This window comes from Equus quagga, chromosome 5, assembly GCF_021613505.1.
Source record: "Equus quagga isolate Etosha38 chromosome 5, UCLA_HA_Equagga_1.0, whole genome shotgun sequence".
NCBI lineage: Eukaryota > Metazoa > Chordata > Mammalia > Perissodactyla > Equidae > Equus > Equus quagga.
The window spans coordinates 40,745,481-40,764,107 of record NC_060271.1 but is presented as its reverse complement, the minus strand read 5'-3'; the positions used below and the strand labels follow the sequence as shown (position 1 = coordinate 40,764,107).

Below are 18,627 nucleotides of genomic sequence, written 5' to 3'. Positions count from 1 at the left end.
CACCATAGTCGGAGAGTCGAAAGCCGAATTCACTTAAATAATCAACTTTCATAATACTTAATTAATGCCTAATTGCAACTGATTACTCCCCGAATAACAAGTTGTTTTAAAGCCCTGATGTCATTGCTCCTGACGGTAACACTCAGGGTAACAGTTTGGCAGGAGGGAGCGGGCGGGCGGGAGCGGCCGGGGGTGCTGCCAGGCGCCGAGGTGATTGGCAGGGCGGCCGCGGCGCCGCCTCCTCCGGGCCGGGCCCGCGCCGCCCCGGCAGGTGAAAGAGCAGAGCTCGGCCCGCCCGCGCGCGCCTGCCCGCCCGCCCGCCCGCCGGGATGCCGGAGTGAATGGGCTCGCGCTCGCCCGCCCGGCTCCCTCACGCGCGCGCCCCCGCCCCACTCCCTCACACACGCGCGCGCCGCCGCCCTCGCTCCCTCACACGCACGCGCGCCCTCAGCGCACCGGCCCGGGCGGCCGGCCTTATTGGCTCAGTGATTCCCCAAACCTTCCGAGCAGAGAGGCGGGGACTCGGCGCCCGAGGCCGGGCCGGCCGGGCGGGGGCGCGACGGCCGAAGCGGGGCCGGGCGGACGGCGCTCGCGCCCCGCGCCAACTCCGGCCGGACGCCGGCGGGCGCGCGCCCGCATGGCTCCCCTCTGCGCTCGGGCCCCGCGAGCGCGACTCGACGGCGGCCGCGCGCGGACTCGCTCACAGGCGCCGGCCGGCCGAGGGCTGGCGGCGCGTGCGGCCGCGCAAACTTTTCCGCGGGGGCGGGCGCAGGTGTGAGCGCAGCGGGGCCGAGCCGCGCGCCCCCGTGCTCCCCGTCAGGCGCCCCCGGGCTCGCGGTGTTGGGGTACCACTCATAGGCCAGTCTCCTCCCGGTGGTGGTGGTGGTGGTGGTGGCGGCGCTTTTTCAGTTTGAAGGAGAAAAGACGCCCGGGCGGCGGCCTGGCGCTGCCCCGCTCCCCGGGCCGCTGCGGGCTTCAGGAGAGTGCGGGGAGCCCCGGATTCCGCCGCTCCGGTTTGGCTTTGCCTTTCCCTGGGCGCTGGCGCCCTCCCCGCCGGGCCGACCCGGGCCCCCGCACGCCCCTGCTCTCCCGCCGTTCTCCTCCTCCTGCCCGCAGTTCACCCCAGCCCCGCGCCTGCTTCCACCCTCACCCTGACGGCAGCCTGTCCCCCGAGCGCCCCCACCACAGATCCGCGCCCTCACTTGGGCTTCCTTCCCGCCCTCCTGTCTTTGCTGCGCCCCACGAAGGGTCCTGGCAGACGGCAAGGCACCCCTCAACCAAGGGGCCAACGTCCTGCCACCTGCCCCTCCGACAGCTACAAGGGCCGCATTCCCTGCCTGCCGGCTCATCGCGGGACCACGGCGCCTCCTCCTCTCCTTGCTGCTCCTCCTTCTCCCCCAGAGAAAGCGCTCTGGTGGCTCTCCGTCCCCAGACGTCCCTGCTGCGGGTAGCCATGTTGAAATTCCTTAAATTTTAGTGACCCAAGTTACCCACTGGGGGTGTATGTCAAGGAATGAGGCAGCCAGGCCGGCGGGAACGTGGGCAGTTTTGCTGCTGAAGTACCTGGAGCTGTCACTAGCTCTCCCTCTGTCCCTTCTGTGCCCACTCGGCCGCCTTCCTCCCCTCCCTGGAGTCAGCGGAGGCCCCAGGCCTTCACTCAGGGGAGAACAGGACCGGGCTCTCGCTGGGCTTGGGGCCGCATTCAGCAAAATGGTGCTGGCCTATTTTTGCAATATTTGTATTTTGCAAAGGGAGGGGTCCAAGGAGGCCTCCAGGCAAAGAAGTCAGGCAGTTAAGAATCTACTCTTTCTCCCACCTTCCCCTTGTTGTTCTTCTTTTTCTTGATTGCTCTTTCCTCCCAAATGACCTCACGAGAAGGTTAGCATCCCTTCCCTCTTCAACTGCCAGGCCCGATGCCTTCCTGGCAAACCCCATTCCTGGCTGTCACACAACCCTCCACCCTTCAGGCCTGCCCCATCCCTATGTAAGAAGAGTAGCTGGAGAGGCCTAGAAGCTTCACTGAGCGTCCCCTGCCCCTGAAACCCTGAATAAGGGAGCAGAGCTCCTTAAACCAAGCCTTGTGCTACCCAGAGGCTGGTACAACTGCTGGCACAGGGCAACCAGGCAGAGGGGACCATGAGCTTCTGCTCCCCACACAGGATCTCAGAGAGGCATCTCTGCGTCCAAATCTGCTCTGGGGTACACACATGCCTCTGGGGATTCCCACCCATGACTCCCCAAAGCAAGGCTTACAGCTTTGGGCTGTAATAACAGGCAATCAATCCCAAACCCCAGTCCTTAGTGTCTGCTTCCCCATCTGGGCAACTGGGCCTGAAGACATAGGGGTGGAAAGCTGATATCTGGGTGCATTTGAGGATGTCCACATGTATGGGGAGCTCCCTGCATACGTGACCCACATGGCCAGCTGGCTGCCTCGGAATGTCCTCTGGGCTTCTGCTGATGATGGTCAGGGCATGGGAGGGCATGCCTTCCAGTTACCTAGGCAAGGCCAACTGGATTGGCTGCACAGTAACTTTGGGGCCTCTGGTGGACAAAAGCTGGAGAGGAATGCCTGAAGGGACAGAGCTAAGATTGCTGGAAGGAAGCAGACAGGGCTAGCTCAAGGGTCCCACCAAGCGCAGTCATGGTGGAGGGAGGTGTGGGCTGCCTGGAGAGCCTCTGCTCGGCCACGAGCAGGGCCACATCAGGCACTGCAGGTTTAAGAGGCCCTGCCCAAGAGTGAGGGGGCTTTGTGGAGGGGAACAGGCGAGCGAGGCGCAGAAAATGAGGCCATCTTGGTGTTATGATTTGAGACGGTCAGAGAAGAAAGCTGAGGCATGGAGCTCATGGGGTATAAGTCAGGGGCTGTGTAGTGGAGCGGTCCCCAGATTTCTCTCTTTCTCTTTGGGTGTGTGCTCTTATGAACAGGAGAGGCCCAGAACTCTGGCATCTCTGAGGCTATGGCCCATTTTTGCCTCAAGTACCCTGATGTGGTGACACCTCTTAGACACTGAGGCCAGGCCACAGTGAGGACATTTGTGCCTGAGACCTGGGGGACAGAAAGCCCAATGCCACAATTCCTCCTGGTCTCGAGGCCATGGGCCCAGAGCCACTAGCTCCTCCTTTCCCCACCTCTCCCCCAAGAGAAAAAGTGGAGACCTGCACACAATCCCACCCATCAGGCCCCTCACATGAGCCCAGGGAAAACCGTCAGCTCTCCCCAGGCAAGCTTCCCCCAGTTTGCCCACTCATCCTCTCTCCCTCCCGAGCCTGGGGCCTTCTCACTCACCAGCCTGTTTACACACCAGGTATCTCATGCTTTATCTGCTCTCATTTTGAATTTGTGACTTTCACATAAACTTGAACAAAGCTCCTTTTGTTCCTGCACTCCACCCCAGGATCCCAATAAACTGGTTCCCTCTGAGGCGACTGGGCCAGCGCACAGAAGCCTTGGCCAAAGGACTGTGTGTGCATGTGAACAAGCATGTTCGCACCTGCGAGGGAGTCCGTGTGCTTGCGTGTGAGTGCACTCCCCAGGCTAACAGAGGGAGGGGGTCAGGGAGAGTGGCGAGCAAGTCAAGTGTGGACGGGAAGCATAGTGGGGACGCAGGGCAGAGCCCAGACACCGTGGCATGGGGAAGGGGTAGTCGGCCAGCAGGGCACGCCATAGTGTCAGGGCAGGAGGTAAACAGGGGCAAAGAAGGAACAAAGGGCAGAGGGGAGCAGCAAAGTGGGTGGCGGAGCAAGGGGCTGAGGCCAGGCTCAAGCCAAGTGTAAGGCAGATACAGGGATTGCATTATGGCGGGATCGGGGCTGGCACAGCCGCACGCTCGGCCCTGTAATCCTGTTAGCCAGCAATCTCCATTCCGAAAGAGCTTCATTTCTTTGTGAATATTTGTAAACTAGATATCTAATGGAAAATTATAGGAAAATTATAGTGAAATTCATGACGGAGAAATCCGATTATCCCTAATTCAATTATGCCATCTTAGCCCACACAGCACATTTCCCATTTTTTTCCCATAAATACCGATGCCAGGGGTCCCGGTAATCAAATAAAATTGAAAATCATCTTCCCATTAAATTCAATTAGCCGCAATTTCTAAAGCCTATCAGAGATTTTAATTACTAAATTATAAAATTCTCCAATGCTAAATTGAAACCAAAAAAATTGCACATCCTTATATTTCAGAGAAAAAAAGGGGGCCAGCCAAATCCTTGAAAAATGCCCTCCTCTCTGTGCCCAGCTCCAAAGCAGATTCCCCATCTGAAAGGACCTCACATTGCTGCCTACTTGCTGGGTTGGGGACGAAGCCAGGGGCCAGAAGAGAGGGCCCCATCAGGGGAGGGGCTGAGGCATATTAATTTAGCAGGGGGGCCAACCACACCTCCAACCCCAAGCCGCTTGGGGCTGGGCTGGCCCCTAGAGAGGATCCACCCTCCTCACTGGCTGTCCTGGCTACTGAGATGCCCTCCATTCTCTACCCCCTCAAGAGGTCTATAATGGCCACCTTGTTGGCCCATGGACCAGGCTTGGGCTGAGGTCACAGCTTGGCCTCAGGGCTCTGCATGGTTCTGGGGCAGCAGAGCAGAGGCAGCCAGCTTCTTACCCAAGCACCAGCTCTTCAGCCACCCCCCTGGGCCCCTAGACAGCCTGGGCTGGGTCGGAAGTGGGAGTAGGACAGAGGCCAGTGTTGAGGGTGGACAGATATCACAGGATGGCTCTGGGGCCCCAAGTCTTCTCCAGAGCATTCCCAGGGGCCATGAGTCCTGGCAGCGTCCCAGCCTCCTGGGAGAAGAGCTGGGGATCAACATGGCCCAACTCTGGCGTCTCTCTGCACTTCCAGCTCATTCTCTGTTCTCCCTACCCTCCTCGGGGAAGCTGCCAGCCCTCAACTGGCCAGAAGGCCTGCCCTTGCCCCGTGGGAGAGCTCATTCTCTCACCCCATCTCCTTTTAGGGAAGTGCTGGCCAGAACCCCAACAGCAGCCCTCCTTTCTCACCCCCCGCAGGCCACTTACCCCACTCTAAAGGCTGTGCTGGGAGTCAGAAGAGCCTAGGGAGGTGGCATCGGTGGTGGCATAAAGGGACCCTAGGTCTGAAACCCCAGTTAGGTGGCTGGGTGGGCAGCTGACAGGCCTGGCAGTTTCAGGGCAGCCAGCAGCAGAGTTACCGGCAGCCCAGCACCCAGGGAGCAGGGAGCAGGTTTAATTTGCCAGGCAGTCAGGAGTGCCAGCAGGGGAGGCACCCGCAAACAAAACAAAAACAAAAAAGTTAATTATCTTTGGCTTTTTCTTAATAAATATCCAAACTGGCCCGGCCGGATCCTCCGCTTTGGAGGGAGAGAGAAGAAGGAGGAAAAAACCCCAAACCAAACCCAGCAGACTCAGTCTCTCCTGTCTCCCTTTCCCTTTGTCTCTGCTCCTCATATTTATCTCTTATCAGAGGCAGAAACAGTTTCACATTAATTCCCAAATTTTGCAAGTCCAAGAGTGTGGCCACAAAAGTTGGTTGGTTTTTTTTCGGTTTTGGGGTGGGAAAGTGGGAGTGTGAAGAAGAAAGGGGCAGCTGAGAAGAAAAAGGATGAGACGACAGGACAGAAGCAAGAGAGTCAGAGAGGATGGAAGGAAAGGGACAGCGTGATGCAGGGAACTGAGCTGGTCCTGCGGCCCCATGGGCTTGGCCCAGCCTGTGGCCCCAACCTGGGCAGGACCTGTTCTGGAATGTTGTGCTGGCATTTTGTTTCGGTTACAATTATCAGTTACAGGAGATAGGGGGATTTCTCATTTTGAAACTCCAAAACCAGCTACATCTCATTGGCTACTTAAGCGTCCCCATTGCTGCTGGTTCCTGTGCCAACCCTCCCTCCAGGAGCTTGGCTGGGGAAGGAGGGAGGCTGGCTGTCCTTCTGAGGGGTGTGACATTTTTCTGTATGGAATCGCAAGTGTACCTGGAGAGAGAGATGCATGTTGCCAGCTGGGTCTATGTGTTTGCATGGTGCTCATACGCGCCTGAGCCCATGCTGTTAGAAACATGTGGCTGGGCACATGGGAGGGACAGCCAGGACATCAGGCAGTCCCTCATGGAGCACCAGCTCTGGAGTCCCACTACTTCAGTTCAAACCCCAGCTCTATCACTCACTGGCTGTGCAAACTTAATCAAGTCACTGACCCTCTCTGAGCCACCATTTTCTCAGCATCAAAGGGAATAATAATTAGTGATTGCCTAGGGCAGAGGGTGGGGGGAATGGAGAGTGACTGCTAATGAATACAGGGTTTCTTTCTGGGGTAATGAAAATATTCTAAAATTAGATAGTGGTGATGGTTGCACAACCTTGTAAATATACTAAAAACCACTGAATTGTACACTTGGCATGTGAATTATATCTCAATAAAGTGGTTATAAAGAAGCAGGGACAAAAAGGAGGAATAATAGCACTTACTGCACAGAGTTGTCATAAGGGCCTAGCACATAGCCTGGCACAGAGTAAACGCTCAATCAGGATTACCAGTTAATATGGATCTGGGCGGGTGGGTTGGCATCCTGGGGCCTGGGCTGGTATTCCTGAATGTATACTGCTGGGTGCTTACAAATGTCTACCTGGGTCCCTGGTGCTGGGCCAGCAGGTTGTCAAGCACCACCCCCTCCGGACCCCCAATACTTGGTCGAGGCTCCTGGGTGGCTGCTCCCTGGCAGGGATGGGAGAGTGCATGGCCCTCCTCCTGCCTCCCTGCCCGGGTCCCTGGAGAGGAGGCTGCCCACTGTGGCAGGCAGACTCTGCCGTTCACTCTCCCCGTCTCACAGAACACTCATATTTTCCATGTGCAGCAGACCGTGAATTCACCTTCATACTAGTTACAGGGTTATTTAGCTTCTCCTGACACTGACAATCACCAAACTTTAATTCGCTGCTTGGCTTCCCCCTGCTGTGCCCTCTGCCCACCCCCAAAATTCCTGGGAGAGGATAGGAAGAACCTAGGTCCGGCCCCCTCTTGCCAAAGCTTGCCCTTCAGAGTGATGGAGTGATGGCTGGGGTGGGGGTGGGGGGGGGAGTCAGAAGGAAAAGATGATGGGCAGAGGGCAGGGGAGAGAAGAAGTACCACCAGGGCTAAGGGGAGCTTCCATCCTGCTCCTCCAGCCTGACACTAATGTATTCAACCCGACATCCATCCTGTTGTGAATGAAGACTCACTGACTGGGCTGTGGGTCTGAGGGCTAGCAGCCGCAGCCAGGACCTATGGGGCCAGGACTCGCTGAGCTCCCAGGACCAGGCAGCTGGCATGGGCTGGCTCCTTTGCCTGATGCTGGACGAACAGGTGCCCATCTGGGAACCCACCCAAGGGAGCCCATTCTTACCAACCTGAGAAGCCAGATCTCATTTTCTCCTGCCACCCCACCCCCACTCCCATGCCAGGCCAAGCCATCCCGCCCCACAGAGGATTCTCTCCAGCCTATCGCCCTGTCACCTGTATCAAGTCTCTCTCCCTTTGACGAAGGCAGGTGGGTCTGCTCAAAGCTACTGCCAAACATCAGATTTCAGGAAGCAGAGACTCTGAGACATCTCCCACCAAGCACCTGAATCGCACAATCCCAGGATCAATGCGGGAGACAGGGTCCAAACCAGGTGTTCGAAGGCCCACTTCCTCACCCACTGAGAGAGCGGCTGTGGCCTCAAGCACCCACGGCCAGCCCTAGCACAGTCTTTGTCTTTCTTCCCTTGACTTAAGCAGATCCCCTTCTTTCTGTCTCCCCTGTGCTGCCACACCCTTTCCAGAGTGGGCCCAGCTTCCAGAAGGTCCTCAGAGGCCTCTGTTTGGTTCAGAGGCCAGACAAGCCCAGAGATCTCAGACTCTTCCTCTTAGCCACCCTCTGCCTCCTGAAGTGGTCACCATCATCTCTCCCCAAAGCCTCCCAGGCAAGTGAGGGAGCTACGGTTTGCTCAGAGAACCATCTGGTGAAACCAGGAAACTCTTTTATTCCCCAAATCCAAGCTGGCTGCATCAGCCACTCATTAGGCAGAGAGTCCCAGGAGCAGAAAGCTGAGCCGAGAGGACTCACGAAGACCAGAGGCCTAGCAAGGACCTGGGCCAGGGGGCTTGGAAAAGCAGAAGCAGGGCTGTGGGCAGCGCCGGGAGGAAGGGAGAGGCAGGGAAATCCATTGGAGGGTCCAAGCTGTCTGCTTCCTCCCAGCCCCATTTCACTACCTGACCCCTGCCGGTGGGGGAAGTGGCCATGGTGGCCCGGGCAAGAGAGATGTCAATGGGACCGACAGCAGAGATGGGAGAAGGGGCTTGTTGACTGCAAACTGTCCATTATGGCTCAGATTATAAGCATATTGCGCAGGGCTCTCTGCACGATGCCGAGGAAATCCAATACGCTGAAAGGTTAATGCAATCAATTAGGGTGACAAGGAAGTAAAGTAAAGCCTTCAGAGTAGATGAAAAGGAGAGAGAGAGAGCGAGAGAGCGCCATGGAGTTGGGGGTGGCAGTATGGGTGGTGGGAAGGCAAGGAGGAAGAGAAACTAGTGGGATGCAGAGAGAAGGCTTGGAAAAGATAACAGAGATATACCAAAGGCCAGGAGCCCATGAAAAGAGGACAGTAAGAGACGGCAGCAGAAGCAGCAGGAGACGGTGGCCAGGGAACTGTGCAGGGACACAGTTCTCATCTCAGACCTCTGACTGCTGCACAGCTTCATTTTCCTTCCCCCTTCCTCCTTCCTCCTCCCTGCCAGCCTTTCCTCTAGGGCCTGGAGCCTGGCTCCCAGATTAGCTCACAGCACTGGTAATGTGTCAGAGCAGCCTTGGTACCTGCCCCTATGCAGAGCGAGTGCCCACCTGGTAACCTCCATGGCCTTCTCAGCCAGAACTGTGACCTGGATCCCACCTCCCCTAGAATGGGCCAAGTTCAGACCCAGACTCTTCCCTTGGCCTGCTTCACTCTCAGCAGCACCCATGAACACAACCTTCACAGTTTTCCCCCAAGCATCCTAGTTCCTCTTGCAACAAACCTGCCAACAGAGAGCGTGGTGGTCAGGACTCCCTTTTACAGATAGAGAAACTGGTGCTCAGAGAGCTTATACAACTGCCCAGGGCCCTGCAGCAGATGTGGAGGACCCAGGACTGATCTGAGAACTCCGAGGACCCCCAGTCACTACCCATGGGGCATTTTCTTCCATGGCGCCCACGGGAGAGAGGGGCCTCACCTTCTCCAAGAAGGCAGACTCAGAGGTCCGGGGACAGGGGTAGGGATCTCAGTGGGACCTGCCCAGGGATGGCTGCTACCTCTGACATGTATGGGGGAGACCCAGGCTCTGGGAGGTGAAAAGGAATGAGAGAAGGAGGGAACACAGCCACTTCCTACCTGACAGGCCCCAGGCTAGACACCTTCAGCTACATTAACTCACTCACTTGTCAGATAACTCTGCAAAGTAGATATTCTTCTGCTCACCTGACAGAAGAGGAAACTGTAGATCTGAGAACTTGCTAAAGGCCACAGGACAGAGATGCAGGGCTCCGGAGAAGCTGGGAACAAGAGCTCTGAGGAAACAGTGGCTGTCGAGGGGAGGATGAGCTGGGACTTCTAGGTAGGTAGGACTGAGCAAAGGATGAGATCCCAAGAAGAGCAGAGAAGGAGACAGTGGCCCCAAATAGGACTGCAAGCAGTCCGGGGTCCCTCAGAGCAAACCCATGGAAGACAAGAGCACAGGGCAGGAGGATGGTTGTACTTTGTGAATGTACTTAATGCTGGGGACTGTACACTTCACAATGGTTACAATGGTAAATTTCATGTTATATATATTTTCCGCTTGAAAAAAAAAAGCAGAGGGCAGGAGCCAGAACCTCCAGAGCAGGAGACAGCAAACTTTAAAAGGCCTTTCCTGTAAAGGACCAGAGAGTAAATATTTTAGGCTTTGAGGGCCAAATATTCTTGGTTGTAACTACTCAGCTCTGCCATTGCAGAGGGAAAGCAGCCATAACCAATATGCAAATGAGTGGGTGTGGCTGTGTTCCAATAAAACTTTATTTACAAACACAAGCAGTGGGCCAAATTTGGCTGGAGGGCTGTACTTTGCCAAGCCTGGCTCCAGACAATGGAAGCACCTAGGGCTGACTTTCAGGATCCGGGATGCCGGACTCCTTCCCACTGCCTGGGGACAGAGGTATCCAATTTGGACCTTGCCAAGAGGAGGAGGGAAGGGCTGGGCAGAGGTCTCAGGAGAAATGTTCTCATTACCAGCAGAGGGTGGAGAAAAAGAAGGAAAGAGAAAAGAGCTGGCATGGGAAACAGATGTCCAGGAACTGGTCCGTCCCAGCTCCCAACAACCCAAGAAGTCCTTCACTATGTTTCAGATTCTCATGGATGATATGGAGGGATGGAGACATGCAGCTCTCAACATTCTAGGAGTCTCAAGGCCATGAGAGGTGTGAGGCTGTGGCTAAGAGAGGATGGGAGTGGGGCAGCGGGGCCAGGCTGGCCAGAAGGGGCACTAGGGGAGAGAAAGGCGAGGAGAGAGGCCCGGGGAGCAGAGCTGTAACCAGGGTGGTGCTGGCGGCAAAGGGAGGAATCTATGGGCCCCAGAGAGAGCGCAGGGCGCGGGCCGGGTCTGCCCTACACCGGCCGCCTCTGATCACGTTTTCAGGGCCACTGCCCGCCGGCACAGACAATGCTGGGGGAGCCTTTGAAGTCCGAAAGGGATGCCGCGGTGGGAGTCTCACGAATCTCCTCCCTTCCCCCATCCTCCTGTGGGAGGGGGCCAGCAGGACAAAACCCAGAGCCGGTCCCAGCCGGGCCCCCGAAATGCATGAGACAAAGAGAAAACAAACAGGTTTGGAGCCAGGCGCACGGTGCCGTGTCTGTCCCCCGCCCCGCCGAGCACGGATGATGGATGGCTATAGCCAGCCAGCTAGCCCGCCGGGCAGGCCCTGCTATTTACATAACACTGGCGTTCCACCGGTCACCTCTGACACGGCGCTGCCTGAGGCCGAGGCCCGGTGGCCCCAGGTTCCTTGAGCCACCCGGGGACTGAGACAGCCTGTGAAGGCCTGGCCAGGCTAGGGGAGCCCTGGGCCTGGGGAAAGGCAGGACTGCAGCCTCAGGGCCAGAAGCCTCCTCCCTGCTAGCCTCTCAGGGAGGAAGGAGGAGACCACTGGGGGCTGGCAACCTCCTCGGAGAGAGGCAGGGCTGGAGTTCTAGGGCTTTCAAGTCCACAATGTTCCCCAAGCACAAGCTATAAGCAGAGCTTCCAGGTAGAGCCAGCAGCAGCTGCCACAGCCGGCAGATGACGCTGCTGAGGGCTGGGCATGGTACCACTGGGCAGCCAAGTCCTGACACCATAGATGCCCCTTTGCCCTACGCTGCCTTGAACACATTCCATGCCCAAAGTCTGTGATCCACATGTCCCCAGCCCATTTCCAGCCTAAGAGCCAATTTGAGACACTCCTACTGGGGCCATCTTTTCCTGCCAGATTCAAATGGGCAGCTTGGCTCCAATTCCCCGTCTCCATCTTCCTGAGCTTCCCTGGGTGCTCAGCACAACTGGACCCAGTCCAGGGTGACATTTGTACCAGGTGACTGGTCCCCAGTGGGGGCATGAACACCAGGATCAGGGAGTGGGCTCAGGCCTTACCTCGTAGCGGGTCCTAGAGGCTCCTCTCTTGCAGCAGAGGCGTTACTTCATCCTGGGGAGGGAGAGAGAGGAGCCCTGTTAGTGTTTCAAGGCAGGATGCCCTCCATCCTGCTGTGTGACTAAGGACTCCCTGCTGCCTTATGGGCCAAGGGGCTGATGCTCCAGGGTCAGCCAAGGGAGTGAAAGATACAGACACATTGAGTGGGCACTGATTTTGACCCATTTAAGAATATGCCAACCAGAATTTGAAAATATTCAGAAAGCAGAAGGGGCTGATCACAGCGGAAATATGGTCCTGAGGACACCCCAAACAATCAGAGAAAAGTCAGACCATACTGCACACACCTCCGCAGAGGTAGAGATAAGAGTTTGTGGGTGGGGATGCTCCTGGGGAGCTGCAGTGGCCAAGCTGCAGAGCCTGGGGACAATGACAGAATACAGGAACACCCAGTCCTATACTCTCTTCCCCTGGCCCCCGAAAATAAAAATGACAGATGCCAAGTGTGGACCAGGGGCCACAGCACCAAGAAGCCTCAACTCCCAGGAACAGACTGCCAACAACACCTACCACCCTGGGGTCCTACTGATGAGTCACAACAGCCCATGCTGGGGGCCTACATAGGGAGAGGGAAAATGGTCCAACAATGTCGAGGGTCTTTACATTGCTATTAGTGCAATTTGCCAGGCTCAGGTCCTCCTGCCCAGAGCATGAGTTTGAGGGGCCAGGTTCAAATGAGACAGACTCCTCATGTGGACAGAAAACCCAAGGAGCCCTCTGCCTGCCAACCTGAGCCCAGCTGCCCTCCCCTGAGCCAGGCCCTGCCACCCCACCCCCACCCCCCAGGCCTCAGAACTCTACCCATCCTCAGGAAGGTTTCCTGTTTATTACGTTTTTTTCTCCCCTCTCCTTCATTTGTGGCTTATCAATGATGCAAGAGGAATAACACCAATTTCCTTAGGCTGTGTAATCCCCAAATCAGATTGGGGGGATTGTGAGAGGTGAGGTGACCTTGTACAGGGCTCCCGGAATGCCACCCAGTCCCGCCGCGCCACCCCCCCCCTCCTGTTCCCAGGACATATTTAGACAGATAATGCTAATTGTACTTGACACGTCCTCCTAAGAAGGGCTGGGTCCTCTGCCAGCTTTCGCTGCCTTGGCTGGGCTGCCTGAGCGGAGGGTGCCCACGGGGGCAGAGCCCACCCTGCCAGATACAGGGCTCTGGTGGGCATCGGGCAGTTGGGGAGGGCTGCCCCATGGGCTTCTGATGCCCATCTCATCCAGATGGTGAGAAGCTGGTGGTCTGCAGAGAGCTGGGCATACTGAGATGGGGGCAGTAGAGAGGAAGGGGGAGCCTTCCTGAGGTGGAAGAGGGCAGAGGTCAGAAGAGTGAAAAGGGACGAAGTCGAAGTCGGAGAGGAAAGCTGGATGAAGTGGAGGTTAAGCAGGGCTGGGCCACGGGGCAAGGAACAGAGACCCCGAGCCTCCACTGAGAGGCGCTGGGCGGACTCGGCTGTCAAAGCTCACATCCCAGCTAGCCCAGGGACCCAGTGGGGCGTCATCACTGTCCCATCCATCTCACACTCGCCTGCCTGAGATCTCTCAAGGCGCCCTGGCCAGCCTCCCTTGAACCCCCAAAACCCCCCAACTCCACAACTCCAGTATCTCCCTTCTACCACCTTTTTCTCCCCTCCCATCCTCCCTGGCAACTGTGCATTTATTAATTCATGAGGCACTAATTAGTTCTTTGTTTAATTTTGTGTTAAACAGACTGACCGGAATGATAACGACTTGCAGCGCAGTGTTGCCGTCCCCAACCACCCCTGTTTTCTGACAACAAGGGAGTGCGGGAGACCGGAGCGCTGAACCCAAATCCCTCAGCAGTTGCACTTCATTAAGTCAAAATGTGACAAGAAGCTTAGAGAGCAACTTGCAGATCTGATCACACAGAACAATCGGGGAGGAAACTTTCCAGGAGTTGGTCAGGAGTGGAGGAGCCATGGGGAGGGAGAGAGATGCTTACCGCACGGGGACCAAGACGTGAACTGGGGTCCTGTCCCTCATCTGCCCCCAGGGCAGGTAGCCTGGCTGATGGAATAGGGAGGCTGTCTCTGGGTGGGATCTGTGGCACTGGGTGCATTCTGGAACCCCAGTAGGGGACTGAGAAGTTCAACTTCATGTCTCTTTTCTTGCCTGGGTATATTCTCCTGTCTCTCTCTGTCTCTCACTGTTCCTGATGTCTGCCTCTGGCCTGTGTGAGTGATTGGACACATACCCAGGGCCCAGTAGAGAATTAGAAAGCTGCTACAGTTAAGGAAGGATTCTGAAAGGCCAAGGGAGAGGTACAGAGTGGGAAAACACAGAGGAGAGCAGGCACCCCTACACCCAGGAAGGCTGAAGTTAAGTGCAATCCTTCCTGGCCGAAGAAAAAAAAAATGACATGCTCAGGGATCATAGTCAACATACCTACTCTTTGCCAGCTGTCCATCCACCTGTCTACCCACCCACCCATCCATATATCCTACACCCATCCATCTACGCATCTGCCCATCCATCTACCCATCCATCCATCCAATGTTCTTTATCCTAAGTACTCTGAGCCGAAAAGTGAGGACCAAAAGGTTGAGTTCTGTGCAGAGGTACCTGGCAAATGAGAAACAGAACCGGGTCCTGGAGCTTCCGGGCCATGGTGGCTAACTATAGGCAGGCAGCTGAGCTAACAACAGACTTGTGACCTGCTCTCTCCCGTCCACATGAAAAAGCAGGATCTCAGCCCCAGAGGTGTCAAGCTGCTAACCCCATGGGCTCATGGCACAAGTGAGGATAGGTGGAATTGAAATCAAGTCTTGCCCTGTCTAAAGGCAGAGCCCTTGCCCTCTTTATACCTGACTCTAATCTCTAAGATGTGGACAATGTATTGTATGACTGAGAACATGGAAGGGGATGTGAGGAGGCGAATAAGAACAAAAATATACAGAGAAAGTGACAAACAAGAACCCGATTGTGTGCAAAGATCCTATTGCCTTCTTCCCACTGGCCACTGCACCTGGCCTGACCCTCCCTCTGAGAGCCCACCCAGGCAGCCCACAGGCCAGGGCAGCGAGTCTGTGGGTCAGTCAGCCTTGCTCTGCCTTCCCCTGGCCAGTTCTGAAGCACGGTGGTCTCTCACCCGAGCCTGGTAGCCCTGGGCTGGCTTCTGTTAATTTGCTGTCAGGCTGCCTAAGCAAACCAATTAAAACTAATCATTAATTATAAAAGAGAACGCGAAGAGTAGAAGAGAGAAGAGAGAGTAGAAGACAGAGATGGAAGAAGGAAGAAGGAAAGTGGGATACAGAAGGCAGACTCAGAGGAACTGCAGGGACCTCTAAGTGGGGGTTGGGGGAGCTGGGAGGGACCAGAAGCTCCTGTGGACACAGGAAGTGCTGGAGTGGAGGGAGGGCAGGAAGGAAGCCAAAGATGGTAGACAGGGGGCCCGCCATGGGCAAGTGGGTGGAGGAAAAGACCAAGAGGGGAGGGAAGGGGGAGAGGGAAGGCTGAAATAGCTACTGGGACCCGCATACCAGGACCTGAAGAGGCCTCATCCATCTGCAGTCTCTCTGGCTGGAGCCACCGACTATCCAGGACTTGGCTTCGAAGCGTCTCACCCACTGTTCCCTGGCTCCATATTTATGAGGCTCAGCTGATTATGCAGCACCAAGCCAGGCTCCTCATCCCTGACGTCCCTACCTGCTCCCCAACCCTCTCAGGCCATGGAGACTCAGGGCAGCTGTCGGCTGCCCATCTACCCCCTAATGCTGTCTCCTGCCCCCTTCCCCCATCCTCACACACACCCTCTCCCGGGCCGGCCCAGGGCCCTTTCACAGGGGCTGAGGCCATGTCAGCCCGGCAGCTTGAGGAGGGGGGCAGCACAGACAACAAGGGGGAGTGTCATGGAAACGGGCACTTTCCCCCAGAAATATTCTGTTTGGCCTCCTTCCTGCATTGAGGAGCTGTCAGGAGCCTGAGTGAGAGCCACACCACCCCGGGACCAGGCGTGACAAAACCTATTTTCTGCCTCAAATTTGATTGATTAAAAAACTTTTTAGGAAAACCATGTTAAAAGAGGAGGGGAAAAAGAGAGAGAGAGAGAGAGGGAGAGAAAGGGAGGGAGAAATAGAGGGGAAAAGAAAGAGAGAATAGAAATCTACTAGGGGAGCGGGGCTGGGATATAAAGGCCACAGGCAGGGGCCAGCAGTTACCCCGGCAATGACGCCAAGGGATGCGTGTCAGTGGACAGCCGCAGCATAACTAGGCAAAACGGAAAGGTCAAAGGAAACCCGAAAGTTTTACACAGTGCTTAGCAGGACAATGAGGAGCCAAGGGCCCCGCAATCCAGCAGGTGCCAGATCTAGATGAGGCAGCAACAAGAGGGGCTTGCCTGTCTCCACCTAGGGAAAGGAGCCTGGCACCCCGAGGCAGGCGGGGCAGGTGGGGGTGGCCGCCTAGCACCAGGAGTCAGAGCAGGCCTCTGGATTGGCTCTGGGGGTTTCCAAACACAGTCCTGGCTGGAATTTGGCCAGAATCCCAAAAAATTTGTAGAGGGTCAAGAGGGAGAGTCTAGTAGTTGGGGGCAGGAAAGGGGTTCCCCCACCTTGTTCTCTCAAGTCGTGGCTCAGAAATGTTTTTTAATAAATAAATAAATTAAAAAGCAGGAAAGTACCTAGCTGACCTTTCCCGTCCTGCAGCTGGCGAAGCCTTTGCTGGTTCAACATCAGCCTCGGGCCCTCTCCATCTCAGACCTTCCCCACACAGGCCCTTAGTTCCTTTGCCAGATGCTGCCTTGTATGGTGCCCATGGCTGGCTTGTCCTTTCTCTTTTCCCATCTCAGAAAGTGAGATAGGCCTGGCTAGGGGCTTGGATTATGACAGGAGGCCCTGCCTTACTCTTTCAGGGCTCTAGGAGAAGAGCCAGGCTCCCGGCCCTTCCTAAGACCCTATGGGAGGAAGAAACTCCTCCATTTCCCAGAGGCTCTGCCTGACCACTGAAGGAGGAGGTGCCTCAGATCTTCCTGGTGGGATGGTCCTTTTCCTAGGAAGAGAGGTCCTGGTCAGTGGCTGGGTTTGCTCTTCCCCTGTCCAAGGGCTTCGAAGGTCAAGGTGAGGAGGGGTTCTGGCAAAGGAGCTGGCAAGAAGGTTTCTCCAGGGTGCTGGGTGGGGTGCTCGGCAACATCCAACCCAGTCTTTGCCAGCTCAGGCCTCGATGTAGGTGAGGCAGTGCCTCCTGGAACAGACAGGCACATTCTGCCAGACAGATGCACAGAATGACAACACCTGCTCCAGGCCTTGCCCAGCTCCTCCACCAGGTACATCAAACCTAGATTTGTCCCCATCCCTGCTCCACAGTGATCATCAGGAATTCTTTGAGCACGTACTGCGTGCATGACACTGTGCTGGGCACAGGGAAGATAAAACATACAGCATGCAGGAGAAGGGGCAGTGAGACTGGGGTTCAAATCCTGTCTCTGTCACTTGCTGCCACATGGTCTGGTGGGGCAGGCTGTTTATTCTCTCTAGGCCTCAGCTTCTTCAACTGAAAAGTGGGGGGATAAGAGTCCCTATGTTAAAGGTAGTTTATATGGTACATATTTTTGAGCACCAACTATGTGCTGGATACTGTCCTAGACCTGGAGAACAGCGGTAAACCAAAGATAGCCCTCAGAGCTTCCATTCTCATGGCTATTGTAAAGATCCATCAAAATAATGCATAGCACTATGGTCTGGCACATAGGAAGTGCTCACTAAACATCACCTCTTACTGGCTTTCAGGGCCCCTGCCTTAAAGAAGCCAGGGAAAGATACAGCAATTCCACCCCCAGGTGTATGTCCAAAAGAAAAGAAAACAAGACTCAAACAAAAACTTGTACACAGATGTTCACAGCAGCTCTATTCACAATAGCCAAAAAGTGGACACAACCCAAATGTCCACCAACAGAAGACTGGGTAAACAAAATGTGGCATTTCCATACAATGGCATATTATTCAGCCAGAAGAAGGAGTGAAGTTCTCAAACATGCTACAACATGGATGAACCTCGAAACCACTATGCTAAGTGGAAGAAGTCAGACACAGAAGACCTCATGTTGTGTGATTCCATTTATATGGAATCATATAAATACCCAGAATAGGCAAATCCATAGAGACAGAAAGCAGATTAGTGGTTGTCAAGGGCTGAGGGAAGAGGGGGATGGAGAGCAACGTCTAAAAGTTTCTGTTTGGGGAGATGAAAAAGTGCTGGAATTAGATATTGGTGATGGTCGCACAACATTGTGAATGTACTTAATGCCACTGAATTGTACAGTTTAAAATGGTTACAATGGTAAATTTTATGTTATATGCATTTTACCACAACAAAGTAAAATTATATAGCTTAAGTAGCAGCAGCAGCAGCAATTGGGGAGAGAAGAAACACGTCCTCAAGTGGCAACTCAGCATGAGTGTTAGAAAAGCCAAGCAAGGAGGTAGGAAGGTGAACCATCACAACTTCAGATGGGTCCCCTCTCCCTCTAGTCCTCAAGAGCAGCACTACTGCCAGAGGTATTCCTGGCCTCCACAAGATGTGCTTTGTGACCACTGAGGGAAAAGACAAGATGAAAAGCCTAGGATGGCTCCAGTCATGGGCCTCCTCTTAGGATATGTCACTCAAGTGCCTATGATTCCGTATCCCCAATGTACCGTTCTCTTGCACACACACAGCACGTCTCCTCTCACATGTGGATCCCAGCACACACAGCTCAGCCCATCCATCTCCCTGCCAGGCTCCCCAGATAACTTTTGCTGCTGCCCAGCATCTTGGTGCAACAAGCTGCCCTCCGGATGGGGAAGGAGGGTTGGAGTCAATGACTCCCCACCCCCAGGACTCTCGGGCTCCTCATGGTTGGGTAGTTAGTTCCGCTTTGCAGGGAAAGCCTAGGACAACCAGAAAGCCAGGCCCTGGGGGCGGGCCCCCCAAGCCCTCACCACTCCCT

The 18,627-nt window shown here is 55.5% G+C and overlaps 1 protein-coding gene across 7 annotated transcripts in view; it reads right to left on the bottom strand.

The window, feature by feature from the left end:
- Positions 1–18,627, bottom strand: part of CASZ1 (castor zinc finger 1) — a 150,792-nt gene that overhangs the window by 57,109 nt on the left and 75,056 nt on the right. For 2 of the 7 annotated variants that reach the window (XM_046662346.1, XM_046662345.1), the window contains one exon: positions 11,627–11,678. Coding sequence is in view for 4 of the 7 variants with exons in the window: in XM_046662344.1 (XP_046518300.1) it covers positions 4–52 (49 nt within the window). In the remaining 3 variants the exon portion in view is untranslated. Of the gene's footprint in view, positions 1–3; positions 356–5,020; positions 5,179–11,626; positions 11,679–18,627 lie in introns of those variants that run through there. The other 5 variants (XM_046662347.1, XM_046662344.1, XM_046662348.1 and 2 more) reach the window with 5 other exon arrangements.